Source organism: Pholcus phalangioides, unplaced genomic scaffold, assembly GCF_987345545.1.
Source record: "Pholcus phalangioides strain wild (caught in Gottingen) unplaced genomic scaffold, Ppha-v1.0 ptg000010l_1, whole genome shotgun sequence".
In the NCBI taxonomy this organism is placed as follows: domain Eukaryota; kingdom Metazoa; phylum Arthropoda; class Arachnida; order Araneae; family Pholcidae; genus Pholcus; species Pholcus phalangioides.
In genome coordinates this window covers 38,466,673-38,489,079 of record NW_028301603.1, presented here as the reverse complement: position 1 = coordinate 38,489,079, position 22,407 = coordinate 38,466,673, and the positions used below count along the sequence as shown (strand labels likewise).

At 35.7% G+C, this 22,407-nt stretch overlaps 1 protein-coding gene across 1 annotated transcript; it reads right to left on the bottom strand.

The window, feature by feature from the left end:
* Positions 1–1,022: 1,022 nt before the first annotated feature.
* Zw10 (Zeste-white 10 kinetochore protein) lies at positions 1,023–22,322 on the bottom strand. Its single transcript, XM_089238268.1, has 8 exons — positions 22,181–22,322; positions 17,790–17,992; positions 15,404–16,324; positions 13,164–13,363; positions 12,129–12,313; positions 8,223–8,420; positions 4,339–4,610; positions 1,023–3,172 (listed from the first exon to the last, which is right to left on the bottom strand). Exons 1-8 carry the CDS (start codon positions 22,215–22,217, stop codon positions 2,942–2,944), a joined length of 2,247 nt encoding a protein of 748 aa, XP_089094394.1. The 5' UTR covers positions 22,218–22,322; the 3' UTR covers positions 1,023–2,941.
* Positions 22,323–22,407: the final 85 nt, after the last annotated feature.

Below are 22,407 nucleotides of genomic sequence, written 5' to 3'. Positions count from 1 at the left end.
TGGATACTATCAATCCCCAAATACAGTGAAACCGGTTTTAAATGGAACAAATAGTCTTGTGAATAATTAATGTTTTTTAAATAATAGGAAACCTCTTTAAGACAGAAACTGTCTAATGCAGAAATGGAAGGCATATCTAGTATATTTGTAGAAACAAAACCTGCTAAAACGGAAAGAATTTTTGGCTAAGTGCATGCTTTTGTTCTTTGGATGGGAGGAAAGTTAAGTCGTTCTGACCCCCCCACCTTTTGTTAGCCGAACTCTTTCTGCTAATTATCCATCTGAACTGGTTCTAGGAGTCGGGCTTGAGTGGGAGAGAATTTACTATTCAAAATTTAGTAAAAGCAGTGTTTAGCATTTCATTAATGATGGAAATGGTGACTTTTGTTAGAAAACACTCATTTCTTATAAAAAGTTTGATCATTTCGAGAAAGTAATACGCGAGGGAGCAGGGACATAGCCAGAAATTTAGTTCAGGGGGAACCAAAGTGATAGAACAATAGATTTGGCCATCTTTTCCCCTTTTTCGGTAATTTTTTCACATTTTGGAGGATTTGGAGCTCCCTACACCCTAGTGAGGGAGACTGAATTATTGTTCACAATTTAGCGATACCATGGTTTGGCTACTGCAGAGATTTTCATTCAGTATACAGATGGCACTCAGCAACAACAAACGAGCATTGAATTGGAACACAAAAATAGAGTTCGTAGAGGCATAAAAAAGCAAAAATTAAATATTACAGATATGTAGAATCTTTCTTTCAAACGTTATTGGTTGCTGATCTCATTGTCACTGTTTTTTAAAATGGTATGCAATTTCTCAATTTTTATTTTAAATACAGTGAAGCCTTGCTACAATGATACTCGATAGCCTTTACTACAATAAATCCCTCTATAATGATACTTTTAGGAGATTTTTGAGGGTACCCCCCCCCCCCCAGACAGCATAATCACAGCATAGCAAAAAAAAAAAAATTTTTTTTTATTAAAAACAATTTTTTTCCATTAATCTTTTTTTTTTTCATAGCACTATTTCAGTATCCTGTAAGATTGACTCAAGTCAAAGCAAAATGGCAGAAATGACTTGGCAACAAAAGCAGTTTTTGACCAAAACAGTGCACTAGCAACCGCAGATAATTCTTTTCTGCTCTCCTCACAATATAATTTTTGTTTTTACTCTTCCACAGTCCTATCAGTCAACTCTCTTCGACATTGCAAATTATGAAGGCATGTATGACTTAAGAATGACGCTTTATTAAGAATTTTTAAGAATGACGATGTTAACCTTGTTATTACGTGTCACCTTCACCTCATTATATTGACAAATTCATCACCAGATTTGTAAAACGTTAGCCAAACGAGATTTATTGGAAAAATTGTTTTCTCAAAATGAACACCATTTTGTCGAATTTTTTTTTTCTTTCACTGTTAAATGAAATTTTTTGAGAGAAAAGACAAAGGAAAAAAAAACTGGTTCACACAGCTTTAGCTTTCTTGATTACTCTCAGGGTTGTAACACTGCTATCAGCTTAAAAATGCCTAGTTATGCGTTTATTGCAGGTGTTCGGTGAATTTGTCACGATTCACAAGTGACGTCACTGATTTTTAATGCATTATAACTCCTTAACTATTGATCAAACCAAAAACTGCAATTCTTTTCCATATTAGTTTTTTGCAAGGAATCACAGGTGTAATTATTGGGTAGTTAATAGTATCCTCCTGTACAGAGTAACGTGGTCTATTGTTCTATTGCTTCCGCCTCCACAAAACACTGATTTTTCTGCCTCCGAGAGAAATTTCTGGCTATGCTCTTGGCCTTGTTTCTGGCCTTGCTCTTGGGTGTGGTTTAATGGAGTGACTGACTTTGAGCAGAGATTTTCAGATTTAAAAATGTTTAGTTAATTTTATGTTAAATTACATACGTAAATTGTAAATATGAGAATTAATACATTGCTCTTACTTAACCTTGCCAGTTTTGAAATTACTTCCTACAAGGAGGCCAGTTTCCTCCCTTTTGCATCAGAGCCTTATTCCCCTCCTTTCTCTCTAATTTCAAGACCCATTTCACAGACTGCATGAACCTCAGATAACTACTACTACTAAAGTATGTCGGGGCATGCAGCTTATGCGCTGCATATCTATTGTCAAGTTGTTAATGAGGAACACTTGTTATGTGCACAAGAAGTGTCGCCATCTGTCTTTCAAATTCAGGAGCAACAAGCCCACAGATTATTTTGCTTCTTTTGTATTATGCCTTAATCTTAAATGTATCCAGCATCACTGCTCTCTATGGATAGACTTTTTCAAATGGGGATAGCCTCACAACCACTACATGTAATACATCCTACTAAACATTCATTCCAGGACCGGTTCGCCTTTGAAAACTCACATCTACATGAAATAAACTTTCCAGTTAAATCACTCTCTAACAATAAAATTCATAAATCACAATTTTCTTTTGTGGTACTACATCAAAGTGGAATCAACATCACAAAAAACCAGTATTTCGTTGTTATAACAACCCCTTGTGATCACAGGAAGGATCCTGTGAATTTGGCTTCTTAGCAGAACTTACGAGCCATCAAAAAAAAACCATGCGACAGCTAGCATCTAGGGTCTTCTTATTTTGTGAGGAGGCAATATAATAAAGTATGAACTGTACAAACAAAGTTTAAAAAAACCTCTGAACTGCCAAAAGTTAAGAATATTAGCTTATATACATTCATTGTTTTCATGGGTTTGCACAGTTAAATTTTGCAATACAGGCTCTAGTTTTTTTAAAATACGGTTCGCATAAATTCATGCAGCTATTTGACACAGAAGACATGTCATTATGACACATTAAAATGTAATGCATAAATAACTGAGTTACATTTAAAAAAATGATTCTCTGAAACGGTTAAACAGGTATACACATTTTTACAATTTCTTCATCCAAACACTATCGTATTTTGCCCAATGCAGCTGCCCTCCTTTCTGTATTCTGAAACAGAGCTCTGATAAGATGTTTTATTTCGTCTGAAGTGAAATGTGCAGCCAACGGTCCTTTACCACTGGCCCACCTTTCCACTATTTCTATCAGACTTGCGTTCAACACCAGTTGCAGTTCTTGGAATTTGAACCACCTACGTACGTACTTATGAACGAAATCTCTTTTATCACAACAATCAACCTGAAAAGAAAAAAAAAAAGATTTTTGTTGGATTTTTGTTAGGTATGACAAAAATTATACAATAGAATATAAATAGCTTTCAGACTCTATGAGTATCAAGTGCAAGCTGAACCAAAAATCCAAATATTCTGTGACAAGTGTCTTTAAAACCATTAAGCTTATTTTCATTGAACAATAATATATATCTCAAGTAACACTAAAACATGTTACAAGCTTTTTTCTTCTTGAATTGTACTCTATCTTTGAGTAAGTGTTTATACTTTGGTACAGATTTATGGACATTCCTGCAATTTCGGTCGTCCGAACTTTTTAATTAAATGTCCTGTTTTCTCTTATTTTCTATGAGGCTTACTTGAATTTACGAGATAAAAAATTAGGATTATTTTCATGAGTTATAAATTATTGCCTTTGACAATTTCTTGGCTGTAATTAGAAACTTTACTTGCCTTTGAGAATTTTTTGGGCTATAATTGCCAACTTTACTTGTCTTTGAAAATTTTTCTTGGCTGTAACAGGCAACTTTATTTGTATTTGACAATTTTCTAGCGATAATTGGTGATAACCCGTATGGGTCGTGATTTCTGTAAAGGAAATATGGTCAACGTAGGCATTTGTTGTGTTGAGTGTATACTTATATTTTTTTTACTAGAACACCTTTCCGGGACAGATGGAACCTCTTGGCAAGCTGGAGGTGGTGCACCCTTGATTTAATGCATATTTTTGGGACACTGAATAAAAAAAAGGCAGTTAACCTAAAATACTGTAAACTGTTTTTTAGACTAAGCTAATTTTAATTTGCCCTCTATACTAAGATGTCAAGTGGCTGTATGAGTGAGCGAATGCATGAAAGACTCACTTGGTCATTCATATAGTATTAAAGGAATTGGTCATTCATACAATCACTCACCCACTCAGTTGCATGATCACTGACTTGGAGACTCATGTGATCATTCGCTCACTCATATGGTGACTTACCCGGGCCCATTTGGAATGAAATGACCAGCGGCAATAAGTGTCAGAGGCAAAACATCCTGGAGACAAAATGTCTGAGGCAAATTTTCTGGATCTCATACTTGTCACATTTGACCTATGGGTCAGAGGTTATGCAACCCCCCTCCCCCATTGATAAAAAAATTTCCCCCTTAAAATAAAAATAATAAAAATACCTTGAATAGCTCTGGAGACTTCTTAAGGACAATTCCTAATATATTGTCGAACTGTGCGGAAACTTGGGCAGCAATATCTTCCATAGATGTCAGCAACATTATGATTTCCTCCATAAAGGTGTTCAGCAATGTTCCGATGGCTTTGAAATATACTTCTAAGGGTAAGGTATCAGCCCACACTCGCTTCAAAAGCTCCAATTGACATAGACACTGGCGAACAGTCTTCTCTGCTTTGCTCACCATCTCTTCGTCCTGTGACATGTTTCTGAATGCTTTTAGAAGAAGAGGGAGATTAGAAACGAATCAATAAAATCTAATTAAATTACACGAAAAACATTAGCTTTGAAAAAAAAAACCATACTATTTCGTCAACATGTCAGGGTCAATTTTTAATATGACTACTGAAGAATGAAACAAAAGAGTAGTAGAAACTACTTCTACTACCCAGAAATGAAACAAGATTCAAGATTAAAAATTAAAGCTGCTACTGCTGTTATAAAATGCAAAGCATGACATGGCATGATGTCACATTTCACAGTCAAGTCTCATCTCGTGCATGGAATATGAATAAGAATATTTACACTTGGTTTCCGATTTGGAAGGTACATAACAGCACACAAACAGGCACATACACTCTTAACCAGATTATGGCTTTCTGCTTTCTGTAAATGAAGAGATTTTAGCACGGTGGTCAACGAAGACCTACGCCATGCTGGAAGTTGTGCATGTATGTCTTTTGTGAATCTAACATGAAACCTGTTTCTGTGTAATGTTTGTTATGTGTAGTGCTGCCATCGGCCGTCAATTTTTCTAACTATGAAAGAGGTGTAATGATTGAGTAATTGCATCACTGTAGGCACAACTATTTAAAGGAAAGATCAGCTCACATTTGCATCTCAAAGTTTGGGACCACAGAAAACCAACTTCAGCTGACCACCACTGTGGCGATGAGGACAAGAATGTGGAGTTTGAACCTGGTGATGCTCGTTCATCACTATGACTTGACCACCACAGCAGCAAATGTATAAGCAGCACTGCTAAGTTTTTTAAAAAAACTTTTCAGACACTGCCCCCACTTTGCATGCAAAAATAGTAGTAAATTGCTGATATAGAAATAGACCAGGCTCAGTTTGATTAGTAAGTAAGTTTGTCATTCTGTAGATAGAGGAAATGGGTTTTCTGTGATTTTTCAACTTAGATGAAATTTAAGATTCTGATGCTAACTGGTCGCTCACTTAAAACAGTGTATCCCCCACAAGGAGCAAGCGTACTTGCAACACAACTTTGAAAATACAAAAATTCAGGTATCTACAATGTTTACTTCCAATTCTGCAAACAGATGACGCAACTGTGAACGGTACATTGACCTCAATTTGTAATGGTTTTTAAATGGCTTGTTTATTGAAACATCAAGTGTCTAGTCATTCCAGCAGGAATCATTAATTGATCAATTCTTCTGTTCACAAGAAACTTCATGTCTTTAGCGTGGTGAGAGCTGGCTGAATCCCACACAAGCAGACCTCTTTGGTTACCTTGTAAAACTTTTGGCAGCATTAAATCGATCCATTTCCTTATAAAATGTTTGTGTGCACCAAGCTTTCTCGGTTTCAAGAACATAAATTCCTAAACCACATTCAATCTTATCTTTCTTATAGTAGATAAGATTATAGTTATGATTGGAGGTGGGGCTTTTGTTCCATCCAGACGAATTGCCAAAATGCAGGTAACACATGAACTTTCGTAACCAGTGGAGGGAACGTAAACTGAAGAGGCGCCTCCTTCCGATTGTCATTTGATACCCCTGGATACAGCAGTTTCATCCATAGAAATCATGTTGAAGAGTTGATATTTGGAAAAGTCGATGCCATCTACAAATTACTTGAATGTGAGCACATGTTTTACAATTTCATTGTTTTCCATCTTAAACAATGTTATTGCTCTTCTCAGAGACAGCTGATACTGCTGAAGAAAGCCATCCAGCCAGTGTTGTGATGCTTTAAATTCTGCTGCGGATATGTCTATTCGTGATGCAAATGTTCGAATATCAGCCCTGATCACAACCAAAGCTCTTGCTCTGTCAGCAATCCATCCACAGATAATGCCTTCCAGTTCAAGAAATAAAGGTTGCTTACCTAATCCACAGTTGTGCTTTGTGGCATTTTCATTGTCAGCTTGCTGACTGAAGTTATCATACTGCGCTCACCATTTTGAAACCATTCGGTGATCCAACTTCTTCTCTGTGCAAAATGCCGTAAGATTCTGGCCTCTGGGGTACTCCATGATTTATTTCTTGTGCTCGACAGAATAGCTCTTTCTTTTTGAATGATGGTTACACAAAAAAAAAAAAAAAATGAAAATGCGGAACTTCATGAAACGCGTCTTTTGGGTAACAAGTAAACAAGAAGTTCAGTTTAGATTTTCAGGTCCCAAGGAAGCAATGTGCCCATGGCTGCCAGAAATACTCATAGCTTCATTCGGCCCTCAGTGCTGAACTATTCTGGTTGTTTACTTATGGCAACGACATGCATTGGGTAACTGAAAAACATATGTTTCTTTTTAATTTATCATCAGAAATGCTGTGAACCGTAATTTTTTTTTTATAAAGCCAAAATCTCAAATTTATCTGTTTGCTTAGTCACCTCTCGTCCAAATGTGCCTGCTTGGGCATTAACAAAAATTTGATATTATAGTTTATACTATAATTTATTTCAAGTATAATTTCAATGATATCATTCACTTATATTTTTATTCGATAATAAATAGTAATAAAGCCATTATCATTTTATGCAGTGCAATACATCTGTCGTGTGCTGCCAAGCATCTAATTGATTGCAAAAATGCATCTGATTGACGATTTTAACGAGGGCTTATTTTTGGGTAGGTCCTGTGTGTCATCTCTCGCCTCTTATGTGCACCTCCTTGCACGTGGGTGTCAGAGGGAAAAATGGGGAGAAGTTGAACTGTTTCGTGTGACCCACTTCTTTCTCAGTATGTTGCTCTTGCGCATATAGTTCATCTTTTTCATTATGTGAAATAAACCAGTGTAAAATAGTTTTCAATATTAAATATTCTTAATTTTAACCATTTGTTACTATTGAAGTCCCGGACCCCCGAATACACCATCCCCAATGTGATGTCTCAAGTCTTATTTTCGAGGAAACACAGCAATAGTCAACATTCATGATAACTACCCTATGTTACGAGTATAGCAGCCATTCCATTGCAATGAACGGTATGAGAAGTCCAAAATGTTATTCATTTCACTATAATGACCACTTTTGACAAAACAATGAAAGGTCATTATAACAAGCCTAAACTATATGTATACTTCAGTCTTAAAAAAAAATATGAAACAAGCACAACTCTGACAACATAAGTATATTAGGGTTTACACACATTATTATACATGTTTCGGTATGTATTGATTCAGTAGAAATTCCGCAGAGGAATTAGTATCTGGTGCATATATGGTTATATAGTAGTAGTCAAAAATATTGTGTGTGTGTGGGGGGGGGGGGGCACTCACATATTTTTGCAATACTTTTGGCATGTGCGCTAACTGATTAGAAATCCCTAAAGCAGTGGTTCTTAACATATGTGTCGTGAACTCCAGGAGTGTCACTGTAAACTGTTTATATTGATGTATGCATGTTCAGGGCTTTGACGCGTTTCTTTGTTAGAATATTATGGAGCTCTGCAGATGAACGTTGACTATAGTTAGGGACTCACGGGTGGAAAATATTTGAGAACCACTGCCTTATGGGAATGTTTACAACCAGCATCTATAAATGAAAAACAAATCCTTATCACTTAAAAGTTAATAATCAAATAAAAACCTTTTTTTTTTCTTTTTTTTTTTAAATCAGACATTTTCAACCACCTACCTGTTGGTTCTTGCAACAACTGTAACAGATTTTGCCTCTGAGTGCGCATTTGAGCAAGAAAACTTTCTGTGCCCAAGCGCCTTAACTCTGGCACCAAATCAATGAAGGTGGCTAGATATGGAAATTTGACGTGATGGTGAACCTGGCCGAGAGTCAACAGGCAGTGTGCTATGTACATGCAGTTGTTATGGAATATTGCTGGAAAGATGTAAAATACATGTATTTACATATCATCTTAATGCCATCATAATACAGTGGAAACTCTAAGACAATCACTTGTCGTTCTAGGAAAACATATCAGTCTTTGGAGGTCAACACCAAATGTAGGTGGAGTGGCAATGAGTCATACTATATCATTGTGGAAATTTATAATGCCGCAAAATCTGGGAAAAGCACACAGGGCCATAGATGCCTCAGTTAAAAAAAAATTATATATGATATATATATATATATATGATTATATATACTTTCATTTTATTAAGTGTAACGTCTTGTTAAGGCAAATTCCATTATTCCAGAATTAGGGGATTTCGGCAGGGCTCTAAATTAAAACAACCTGCTTCCATTAACTAACCAAATATCTTAGATCTTAGCTGCAGGACTTTTTTTCCAGACTCTGTCATAAAGCTGGGCTAGAAGAGATCTTGGAAATGCAAGTTCAGTGGCAGAGTTCTGTCATTTATTAATTCAGCCATCAGGCACCCTGATTCTCATTTTGCCCATGCCTTTCCTCATCAAAATTAAAGTCTGGAATCCTGATCAGAGGCGTATGTGGGGGGGGGGGGGAGCTGACCCCTCAAGCCAACCAAATAATTGAAAAAATATATATATTTTGATTTAAAAAAATTGTGCTCCCTTCAAAGGCCAATCCTGCATATGCCCCCTGATACGGATGTGAATAAGTGACAAAGTTGGTCTATCAAGCTGGATGTCCTGTTCCACTAAGAGGGGCAGAAAACATATTCATGTGCAAACTCGCAATAGCTTAGATCAATTCTTTTTTCTTTTAGAATTTTGGTTTCTACTTTTGAAATTGAAATTTATTAAACACAAACACATCACAGTTAACACAGATACAAAACACATATTACATTCTAAAGATTACACTTAAGGGATCACACGATCCGTTCAGGCTTTCATAATTTGTATACACTTGGCAATAGACCTTTTTTTTTATATTTGACATTGTTCAAGTTATAATCATGAAATAGACACACATTAAAGGCTTTAAAGAGCTGGCTGATGTGAAGATATATTTAGGGGAGCGAGAAAATTCAACATCACACATCTCTCTAATCTCTATTTATGTGAGGGACATCTTGCTTCTCTCTTCCTCGGATGAGATATTGTCCATACACTCTTGCTGGTGCATGCAAAAGAGATCCATCACTTCATCTACCGTCAACTTCTAGACACTACTAGTTCTTGAATGCCATCCTCATGCACCTCCCATCCAAGGTCTTCCCCAAGCATACAATCTCTTCGATGAAGTAGTGGTTCCTGTTCATGAGCTAGCCCTCCCCTCAAAGTCACGTTCAATAATGCAATCAGACCAGTTTTATCCCAGCAAAATTTAAAAAAAAACCTTCAAGCGCACATACACATGGCTGCAATGTTTATGTGCTGCAATACGCATCGCTGCAATGCTACATCTAGTTTCGTATCATAAATATTCATCCTCGCATGTGTGTTAATTTTTCGAGTAAGGCATGCTTACCGGAGACTGTAGAGGAAAATATTACCCACAATCCCATAACACGTGTGTAGGGTAAAGCAAAAAAATATCAGCTCAGTTGTGATAATGTGAAAATAAATAAACAAAGCACAAAAATTTTACTCGTAATGTGAATTATCGCTCGTTATCCAAGTCAAAAATTTGTTCACAATTTATGCTCGTTATGCAAATTGCCTGCTAACCAAACCACTCGTTAACCGGCGAGTTCCACTGTATTTTTAATATAGGCTATTACTCCTCCAGATTTATTTCTAATTCTTGTCTGATAAATTGACTAATATCCAGGAATTTTATATAAATTCATTTCATTTTTTATCTAAATTTCTGTCAATAGAATAAAATCAAATGAATAATTTAGTTTTGATACATATATCATCAATTGATCAAATTTTCTCTTAAACTTCAAAAATTCACATTTATGATATTGATCCTATTATTCATCAAAAATTCATTTATATGATCAATAGAATCAATATAAGATGACTTTTGACTTACTATACACTCGTTCACTGAATCATTCACTGCAACAAATTATTTATTCTGTCAAAATCTGTATGATTTCTAATATAATGTACTTTATCATCGTCGTCACCTTTACGTAATAGGATTTTACCATGCTTAATCCAAACGTATTTTTAATCGTCTGATTTTTTAAACTGTCGCACTTCATAAAATAGGTTAAGTTTCTTGTGAGATGTTCGTCACTGGAAGAGATTGCTCGTCTTTATCACTTGTTGATAGACCTTTCTGGGTTTTTACAGCTTGTAAACATTCATCTCGGATCATTGAGTCATGAAATTTTACAATTATAGGACAAGGTTTATCTTTGTTGACAGAGTTAACCCGATGCATGTTTACGATCTCTTCAGGTTAGTAATCGCCAAGCAGAGACCCAAGTTTGGATACCATAGTTGGCAGATTTTCTCCCTTGTCTTCCGGCATCCCCTGGATCTCGATGTTTGATGCTTTCAACCTTAATACCATATCATCCAGAGTCATATGGGTGCTATCAACTTTCTATTTCAATTGTTCATTTTCATGTTTTAGTCTGTTATTTATGATTTGAAGTTCTTTGAGATCATGTTTCATCTCATTTACCTTGATCTGTAAATCCGAAAACTTTTCTAACACATCCATAAAAGAAAAGTCAAGGGCTTTCGATTCTCAGAAATTATGGTGGAGTAGACTCTTGCTGATTTTGTACATGTCAGTTGAAAAAACCCACTTAAATAATATAAACTTCTGCTGTGACATATTTTTCCTCCTCTACGCTTGAAGAAAAGAATGTTGGATTACTGGACAGGCCAGACTAGTACCAGAGTCTACTGTAACTGTACTGTCTACTGTAACTGTACTGTCTACTGTACACTAAGAGAGTCTACTGTAACTGTACTGTCTTCTGTACACTAAGAGAGTCTACTGTAACTGTACTGTCTACTGTACACTAAGAGAGTCTACTGTAACTGTACTGTCTACTGTACACTAAGAGAGTCTACTGTAACTGTACTGTCTACTGTACACTAAGAGAGTCTACCGTAACTGTACTGTCTTCTGTACACTAAGAGAGTCTACCGTAACTGTACTGTCTACTGTACACTAAGAGAGTCTACTGTAACTGTACTGTCTACTGTACACTAAGAGAGTCTACTGTATTTAAATTTTTTTTTTTTTTTTGACAGTATTCATTATTCATTTGTTTTAGATTCACCATTGAGAGAATCTGTTATTTCTTTGGAGGAGCAATTATTGGAAGGAACTTTGGATTCTTTCTCAGTTAAAAACCTGGTACCAGAAATGTAATTCCAATAAACTTTTTTTTTTCATATTTTATTTGTGAAATTACATACAGGTTGGCCATCAATCACCAGCAGATGGGGCTAAATGAATAAACTGCAGTATTCTGCCACCAAACTTGCATTATAATCTCTGATGTTGCTGAGATCCTTTCCAGCCCAGCTTCATGGAAGAGTCTGGGAAAAGAGCTGCAGAGGTGGCTGTAGGATGCAGGTTGTTTTAGTAGTATGTCTGGAAGTGGGTGTGGGTGAGTGTTTCATACCGAGAAAATTGGAAATAAAAGGTGACTGGCTATTGGAGGTTTCAATTTTAGTTGCATTCTTTAGTCATGTTTTATAATTGAAAGTGAAGGAAATAAAAATCTTTTTTTGACAAACCTGTCTGCTGTGGGAGACTTGTTATCTTGTCTTTGTGTTGCGTGGGAACAACACAACAATATAGCTCACATATACTCCGGGCAGTATAGAATAGCTTGGATGAATAAATTGGACTGTTGCTCTCTAATGCCTTGGCTTCCTTGAGTACTTGATGCAGAAGCTCTACTAAATCTTTTGCCGATTTGCTGGAGGAAAAAATAAAAACATAATTAGTTATTGCAATGAATTTCCACTAATGTTTTACATCACCAACTAGATTTTCTTCCTAATACAGTAAAACCTGTTGCTCATTCTTTCCAGTTAGTGTGACAAAATGACTCTACTTTTTCAAAAAGTTTCACCACGATCCCATTTACTATAGCAATACAATAGGTATCCCTTGCTTTACATGAATTTGAAAAATTGATTTTAGAAACTGTGCGACCCACAAAATTTGGTTCGTAGTTTGATTTCAGTCATGAAGATCGACTTGCAAATTAGAGATACAACGCAATTAAAATGACAAAATCTTCGACATATGGACCAGGTCGCCATTTCGGTTAGTAAGTCTCCAAACGCTTTTCCGAAATTCAGTAGTAAGAAGGATTTTTGTGCTATTTGAAATATGATGATAATAATATAAATGCCGCTTCTTAAACTTTTTCCTTGTAATAAATAAATGTTACTCATGTGATTTGTATTTGTTTTATAGACACACTTTAAAAATTTATTTTAAAACCTTACTTTGAAAAATCATCAAAAAAAGTTTTTTCAAAATATGTATTCTTTAAAGTCAATCCGGAGGCAGAAGATGATAAACCATTCTTAAAAAAATTTATATGTGAGCTAAAGACATCATTTGGCACCCTTTTTGTTCTGTGCAGGATAGAAATTAAAAACAAAATTTTTTTTACATAGAACCATGACCCACCCTACTGTACATACCCAAAGCTTGACAATTTGGCATTTTACAATAGAATTATTTTTTTAAACATAATTCTATAGTACATAACATACTATAATGAAAACAAAGTAAAAACATAAATAAATGTATACCTGATTTGGCAGGAAGGAAATGCAAAAGTATTTTTACTGAGACCACTGCTCTTCAGTTTCGATACTCCTTGCAACTCTTCTGTGGATGAAGATGTTGGAGCAAAATCAACTAGAGATGCCTGAGTCGAATCCGTCGTGCCAACACGAACTGTGTGATGCAAGTCCTGTTTCATCAGGTCCCGAGCCTGACTAAGTAAATCCTGCAGAAAATAATTTTTGAAGTCATTAAATATCTTGTTCGAGTAAAGTCGCTGTTAACAAGAATTCTCTACTAGCTAGGAAAAATAGTCTAGACTTGTTAAATCTTTAAGCAGTTTTTAAATTTCTCTGATCCACATGAAAACTGCCACAGTAGAAATCACAAAAACAATAAATTCATTATTATGAATGATATATATGAACAATATTATGAACACAATTATATTTTTTATGATTTTGTGCAGCTGATAAGTGCCCCCCCCCCAACAAGAATAATAATTTAAAAAAATCAAAGGAAGAGAAATACTTTACTGATATATTCCTGCACTACACTGAAAAGAAGGGGGGGGGGGAAGTCTCTTCTTTTGTTATCAAACTTTGGAAAAAAGGCTGACTCCACCCACTAATACCTTACAGAACCAAAACTCTGATCATATCGCAATACAGCAAATTTTGACTAATAGAATTGGATCGTCAATGAAGTAAATTAAGACATTATCTATCAGGGGTTGCCTCAGGTTTGTCAGGAAAGAACTTGTTATCTATGTTTTTTACCAATGATCGAACCTGCGCTGCGGACCTGATGGAAACCTTCATGGTGGTAGATGAGCATTCTATTTCCAGGGTCACCTTCATGTGCACTAGTTTTTTTAGGTACAGTGTATGTTGTGGCAACATTTCTTTGACAACAGAATCATTAGCTATACATTCTCTATAGGATGACCACAGAGCCACATTTTTGTTTGATAAATTCAACAAACTTATTTCTCTATTCTGTCGCAACATCAATTCCCTATAAGAAGTTAACACTGATGAGCTAGAATAAATGCAGCAAAGTGTGCATCTGTTAATGATTGTTCATATCTATTTTTATACTCTGATGACAAGACCTTTTTATAGTTTGATGTTGATGCTTCTTTTATCTTCTCTTTCCATGCTAATACACATTCAGCTATGGAGCAGTTGTTCCTTTATACAAAATCATTAATTTTGGCTATTGGTTTCAGAATTGCACTATTATGTCCTTGACATTTCTTTTCGAACCAATATTTAAGATTTCACAAGAGCTTTCACTATCTGTGGTCTTCACAAACTTTGGTAACAACTGATGAATTTTTAACATAAGATTCAAGGGAATCGAAATAAGTTTTCCATCCATACCTCTATGGGAAGTACCAATGCACTTCCACCTTACACATTATACCATGCTTTCAAGAGATGATTGCAGAAATATCTAAATATACTTGTAACATACTTTGTTACATCAGTTTCAACCAAATCTTTGGCTAGCAGGTTTAAAATGTGGTCACTGCACCAATATGTAAGTCCCAAAAAGCCAAGCTCTTTATCCAGTCTTTCTGGAAGAAATCATATATTTTCAGTATTGTCTGCAACAAAAAACTTGATAGTTTACATTTGAAGTTTTCTTCTGTTGACTTACTCCATTGAACTAAAAACCAAATTTGTTAAATAATTTCCAGTATGTGATGAGCCGGATGTGTCAATAGTATCAATATGGATGGCTTTACCACACCGTTTGATAACACACAAAATTTATTCATTATGAATATCCATCCATACATCGTCATGTAATTGGTGATTTTCGAAGTCAAGTTTACATCTCATAACTTCATCACTATAAATCTTGGTTAACCATTTATCAGCTAAATTGGTATGACCATGGTATCTCTGATATATACATATTAATACACAATTTTTATAATACTATAAATAACATTTGAAAATATGATATTTAAATTGATATTTAAATAATTTAATAAAAAATTAAATCACTTTAGAGCTGCATAAATAATTTTATTCAATTACAACAGATAATTTTTAGTATCTGAAAAAAATTTATTTAAATTAGTGATTTTTAAAAAAAAAAATCAGTTGATTTAAATTAACTGATTTAACTCTACAACCCTGGCGCAGAGGACACCTACTACTGAACCACACATGCACCTTGTCTAGAGCAAGAGATTTTAACCATTGGTCCACAATTATTTTATGTCCAACCAGTTCATACAATATTCACTTACCACAGCCATTTTGCTAGCAGGCAACTGATCAACATTTGCAATAAAATGATATATGGGATTGTCCTCTCGCTCCACCAAACCAATGTCGCAGAAGAACTGTTCCAAAGACTTCACACTAGCAATGTTAACCTGAAAACGTTTCAAATCTTTACTCTTATTGGGCACTGAAGGTTTCAGGGACATCTCTATCAATTTCTCACACAGTTCACGACCAATGCATCTACCCAGTATATGCATCACAGCAAGCTCCGACTTAGAATCACTTTTCTCCGCATCCCACTTGAGAAACAAGTTATTTAAGTTTTTGAAAAGTTTCACAAGGTTGTTACAAACTGTTTCAGGAACTGGACGCGATTCATCCATGACAGTCACAACAAACGACATATCTTCAATGGTATGCGTCACATTCAGTTCTGAATTTTCACAGATTAAGTGAGTGCATATAGAATCCATGAATTGTCTTCCAAAGAGCCTCAACCTGCTTTCTAATTGATCCAAGGCTTTTAGCGATTCAACTACTTTCCCTAATCCCTCCATCTGTTCGAGATCAAAAATCAGAGTGTATTTCTTTGGATATTTGTCCATGTCTATTCTCTCTGGGAATATTATAACTTTTTTCCACTCTTCACCCAAGCGGTAGATAACATTCTGTTTCATCGCACAGTACTTCAGCTTCATCGCACAGTATATTTCGATGTCTTTGTTGTCATCAATATGCAAATGTTCTGCCTTTTCCTCAAACTTCAACAAGTTTTCTATGGCTATCAAGAAACGTTTCTTGTCCAAAGCATATCTGGCATTCTCGACACACTTGTGCATGTCTGTAAGGCATGAGACGACTTGCTTCAACGACTGTATCCTTTTCATTTCTTCAGACAGCTCATGATATTCAGAGACCGAACTGTTCATTTGTGGCCTTATCTGCATAAAAAGAAAAAGAATTTTGAAGAAAATAACAGCAGTAAGCTACATAACAGATATTTTAGAACTTGAGCAAAAGAGCAATATCAGTTCAGAATTAAAATTAGATGAAACGCAACTGGTCCTCCTCGGTTAAAAAAAGATGTTTTTTAGACAATAGAAAGAGATGAATTTTGCTATAAATACAGCCAAATCTTATTCAGACAAATTTTAACAAGAAAAGGGTCCCAAGGTAACGTCTTCAAAAAAGTTTTCAAAAATTACCACTGATTCCACTCATTTAAATGTTCACAAAAATATTTTTAAAAAATCCGGTGGAATTATTATGTCATTTGAAAAAAACAAAGTATTATTATTTGTATTGTAACTATTAATATTTTGAATGTCGAAGAAACCAACAATGAATTTTAAAAAATCCAGTGACCCTAGAGTGTTAGAGTAATTCAAATAAGGCATGATCAAGTACAGCACAGAAAACGAAAGAAAGAAAGAAAAATTCCGTCCATAAAAGAGGGGTGACTGTTAATATCAGGGGTTTGAAATGCATACTTCATTATAAAAGGGGAAATAATTATTTGGCAGTAAAAGAGGGGTTTTACTGTAATTGCATTCCACCATTAATTTTTTTTTTCCTTTGTTTCCGGGTGAGATGTCAACAACACCTTGGGACCCCTTTCCTTGTAAGAAACACCGAAAATATTTTGTACCAACCAAAAAAATAGTAATTCAATTTTAAAAATAGACTTTAAACAGGGTAGAGTGATATATGCCTCAGCTTTTTTTTAAGATTTTTTTCGACATTTTAGTGCCTCAGCTAACAAACATTTCAGTTGATATGGATGCATGCGTTAACATAAAACTGCATGAACTAAATTGTCATGAACTAAATTTTCATGCCAATCAAAATAAATCTGACAAATTTTAGTCATTTGAGTAAAATAAATTCTATTTCTACCTCAGAATTACTATCCCGATACCTCTTTTCAGAAAGATTTTCACCCATTTTATGGAAAATGAATGACTAAGCTAAAAGAGAAAATTCATTAAAAAAAGGACTTAGATTTGAATAATTTCAGTAGATATGGTAAGACTCTCTTAATACTGAACTAAACAGTCTGGACATTCTACGAACTTATTTTTTGAATCTGCATGTGTGTGTGAGAGAAAAAAGAAATAGAAGTATCTCACAGTAGTCAGCAGCCTGATAACAGTTATTTAGCAGGGAAAAGAATTCAGGCGCTACTTCAGTTTTGAAATTAAAACGGAATAATACTTTAAAAACCAGGAAAAAAAAAAAGAATTTACTATTACTTTTAATGAAAGATAAAAAAATTACAGAAACTGAAAAATCTTAACTATACATGAGGGTTTTAACAATGTCGTGGTATATGTCAGGTCAGAGCTTAAGTGCAAGTGATAACATTATCCGTAATTCCAATAAGTAGAGTATTAATGTCAAACCTACCTCTTTCTCCACATGATGATACAAATTCTCATATTCATCTTTGACATCATCCAAGTCTCCAGCTAACTTTTCGAGGCGCGCATATTTCGGGATGAAGTCAACATAACAGCTTTTCAAACTTTCCTGGATTTCAAGCTTGACATCTTCAATTTTCTGTCCCAAATTTTCTACTTTCAGCGTGATATCCTCTTTCGTCAAAACACCTGCAAAAACAAAGTTGAAAACAAGGAATAAAGAAAAATAAGATTCTCATCAACACTAATGAAACATGGTAAAAGTCTGTTACAACAGCTTATAATAGCTTGGAAACTTGTTACGATTGATTTCTCGTAATATATATTAAAAGCCACAGGTTAAATTACATGGCTTCGGTAAAAAATTAGCAGGCAACTAATTTCGATTTCACTTCAATTTTAAGATGCCAAGCATTTCAGATTTGTTTTTAGCCGCTGTGGTGGTCGAGTGGTCATAGTGATGGATTCGCATTGCGGGAATCCGGGTTCGAGCCCCACCATCGCCACAGTGGTGGTCGGCTGAAGTTGGTTTTCTGTGGTTCCCAACTTCGAGGCACAAATGCGAACCGATCTCCCCGTTAAAAAGTCTTGCCACAGAGAGCAACAGGCCTACAAACAGTACATATATTCAGTCACTACACATCACTAACTTTACTTCTGAGATATAGATGGCAGCACTGAAAAATCATACGCAACACTAGATACACACTCAGACTGTTAGGTACACGCACTTACACTTCCGGCACAACTCACTAGGTAGTAAATTGCCTATGGCAATAGACCTGAGTTGTGCTCGGTTTGAGAAAAAAAAAAAAAGATTTGTTTTTTAATTAAAACAAGGGCCGCACTCACCGAAATAAAAAAAAATAAACTAGATTCTAGACTTTTTCTCAGCCCAATACATCTAGGAATTAGACATTTTTCTCGATATTATGCCAAGGTGAATTAAGAAAGAAAAGTCATCTGGTCTTCACTAGAACTCAAACCCAGGTCCTCTCGCGAATCGGGCAAGCATAATGCCATATACACCACTGGATATGACCCTATTTCATTCACTGTGGCATGAGGTCCTGAAGTTGTGTCCCCAGCTGTTTATATTAAATAGCTATATTTGACACAGAATTTTTTTCCCCATCACTTTCTATTTATATTCCAGTTTCCTGAAAAGTTATCACTTTGTTTTTAATTTTTTTATCAATAGATTTTTAGGATTTTTTGGAGACTTTCTTTGTAACTTTTTTTTTCATTTTTGGTACAATTTTGTGAGAATAACTCATACCACATTTACACAGAGCCGTAGCTAGCCATTACTGTGCAAGAATTTGAATTTAGGCCCCTTTCTAAAAGGGCCCTGTGCGAGTGCACCTGCCTAGTTACGACCCTGCATGTACATATCCCTGAATTCTTTTTTTCATTCTAGATCCACAATGTGGTAACTGAAGCCATGACATCATGTTTCACCACAAGCAATCAACAGAGCATCTCGGAAACGTATTCACCGTTTACACCAGATAAACACACTGCATCATGTCCGGCAACCTCGGACAGATGCTGGATATTGACTTGTGATTATAAGTGAAAAATATGAAGCATCTATTCAATAGCACTTATTAAGGATTGAGTGGCCCACTTACACTTACCCTGTATCCGTACCATTACAACTATTTACAGCAGGGATCTTAAGCATATGGTCCGCAGGCCAGTTGTCTGAGCCCTTCCTGTGAGAGCTCTTTGGTAACATGAGTGTAGTATATATAGGTCAGTGGCCTCAATAAAATGTCAAATGTAGGCACCTAGTTTACACAATTCAAAATCACTTAAAATTCAGTTGACTAGTAAACTACTGGACACCTTACTTTATACCATTCATCATTAATATGGTTTTTTCGTCCTCCATACACGTATTTGTTTTGTAGTTGAGATGGTTAGAGTTACACTTAAAATAAAATAACTCAAAACTTATTTAAAAATTAATTAATTTATCAATTTTAACTCAACTTATTTAAAAATCAAATAATCAATGTGAAAACCTTCCGCGAGACCAATGGTTTCATTGTGGTCTGAAATAACTAATTGAAATAAATCAATGTAACTATGCATCCAAGTAACTACAGAAAAAATGGAACAGCTTTGGTATAAGGGACACGCCAAATTGGCGACTTTTTTTCCGGCGATAAGTTGCCATCGTTGGCGCGCTCTGGGTTGTCGTTGTTCCAGAATGTTCGTAGAATTCTGCCAGTCGGTGGCGCTGACTGTTGTTTTTCAGTGTTCTTAGCGTCCAGCGCGTCTTTCAAACGGGTTTTACTGCCATTTTCAAACTGGTTTTCTCTTTTTCTCATTCTATCCTCTCTCTTTTTTTTCTTCCAAATGACGTCACTTAATAGCAGCAGCGTTTTGAAAAACCGTTGGGATAGTTCTTCATATTTTCTCTTCCTTCCGTATATATGATGTAGTGTGTGTGTCGAATTAATTGGAATTATTTTGGACATCTTTTCCCTCAGGTTGTACCTTTAATATTTTCCAATATTTATTCTTTTCTACATGCAGGATGCCCCTGCATCCTTTTTATTTTATTTATTTTATACCTGTTGATTATTTATAGGTACCCGGATTCTCGGAAAGAGAGTCCGGGTTTTAATTTATAATAAATAGAATATTTTTATTTATACAACATGCAGGACCGTTGATTATTTATAAGAACCGGATTCTCGGAAAGAGAGTCCGGGTTTTAATTTATAATACATAGAATATTTTTATTTATACAGCAGGACCGTTATTTAATCACAACGGTCCGGGTTTTATTTAAACCCTAATTTCATTTTTTTTTATCCAGTTTTATTTTTTAAATACTCCACAGCTTATTTTTGTTTATGCCATTTGTTTTTACTGTTTTCTATGCTGGCGACTTTTTTTTTCTGGCGCACGTAGTGTCTGGCGGCCTTTTCTCGGGTCGTCTGACATATTTGGCGCCGGGAAAAAAAAGTCGCCGAAAATCGCCAACCTGTCCCTTATACCAAAGCTGTTCCAACCGTTGGGATAGTTCTTCATATTTTCTCTTCCTTCCGTATATATGATGTAGTGTGTGTGTCGAATTAATTGGAATTATTTTGGACATCTTTTCCCTCAGGTTGTACCTTTAATATTTTCCAATATTTATTCTTTTCTACATGCAGGATGCCCCTGCATCCTTTTTATTTTATTTATTTTATACCTGTTGATTATTTATAGGTACCCGGATTCTCGGAAAGAGAGTCCGGGTTTTAATTTATAATAAATAGAATATTTTTATTTATACAACATGCAGGACCGTTGATTATTTATAAGAACCGGATTCTCGGAAAGAGAGTCCGGGTTTTAATTTATAATACATAGAATATTTTTATTTATACAGCAGGACCGTTATTTAATCACAACGGTCCGGGTTTTATTTAAACCCTAATTTCATTTTTTTTTATCCAGTTTTATTTTTTAAATACTCCACAGCTTATTTTTGTTTATGCCATTTGTTTTTACTGTTTTCTATGCTGGCGACTTTTTTTTTCTGGCGCACGTAGTGTCTGGCGGCCTTTTCTCGGGTCGTCTGACATATTTGGCGCCGGGAAAAAAAAGTCGCCGAAAATCGCCAACCTGTCCCTTATACCAAAGCTGTTCCCTTAAGTTGACAGGGGATCCCACTTGAGTTTCTTACCGAATCTTAACTCCCGGTTCGGGGAAAAAAAGTACGTCCGTTCAAGTCATTCTGACTACGATGTCTGATAAAGCCGGGTTTTCCTAGGAGCAGGTTTCCTGTGCCGCGCGCAACATGATTCACCCAGCGCGACACGCCGCCCACTCACCAATAAGAAAAGCAGCATGACTGTTTTCCTACAGAGCGCAATACGTCGGGCGTGATTGGCCGACTGCTTCTGGAGGAGTCAAATGCGTCGTGCGCCGCGCGGTTTTGCCGATATTCTCTTCACTCTTGTGTGCTTTCCTTTCCTTCCCTTCAAACCGGAGCATGCAGACGACAGAGTAGCTGATGCCAAAGCCATATACTTTATATAGCCGCCCGATCTGATGCGCTTCGCTAGGAAAACACAAACGCGTAGAGTGATTATGTAACACGTTTCTGTCGGCGCGAAATAGTCTAATTCGGTTCACGCTGAGCAACAAACTTATTCCTAGGAAAACCTGGCTTTAGGATGGATGTGTTTTTTTTTTTAATCAACCAGGAGTTAAGATTTGGTTTTTAACCAAAGTGGGATCCCGTATCCGGATTATATTTTATCCTCTGAAGACGGCACCCATAATGTATTGAAAAGGAGTTAAGAATTCGTGGCTTTTTTTTCTTGTTATTTGCCTTCATCGTTGGTTTCTCCATTGAATATTATAGTTTACCTGCGGAATTCAGAATATCAGTAACTACGGATGTCATTTTCACTGAATTGACAAACTTCAATCAAGAAGCAAAAAATGTTTCAAAAAAGACTCATGAGAAAAATAAAATTTTGAAAACGTAAACATGGGAGAAATATCCCTTGAGAGTATAGTTTTATCTGGTTCCCTTCCTTATTTCTTTCAACGTCCTGACGTCACTTGCGATCACTAACTCAGTGCTTGCGATC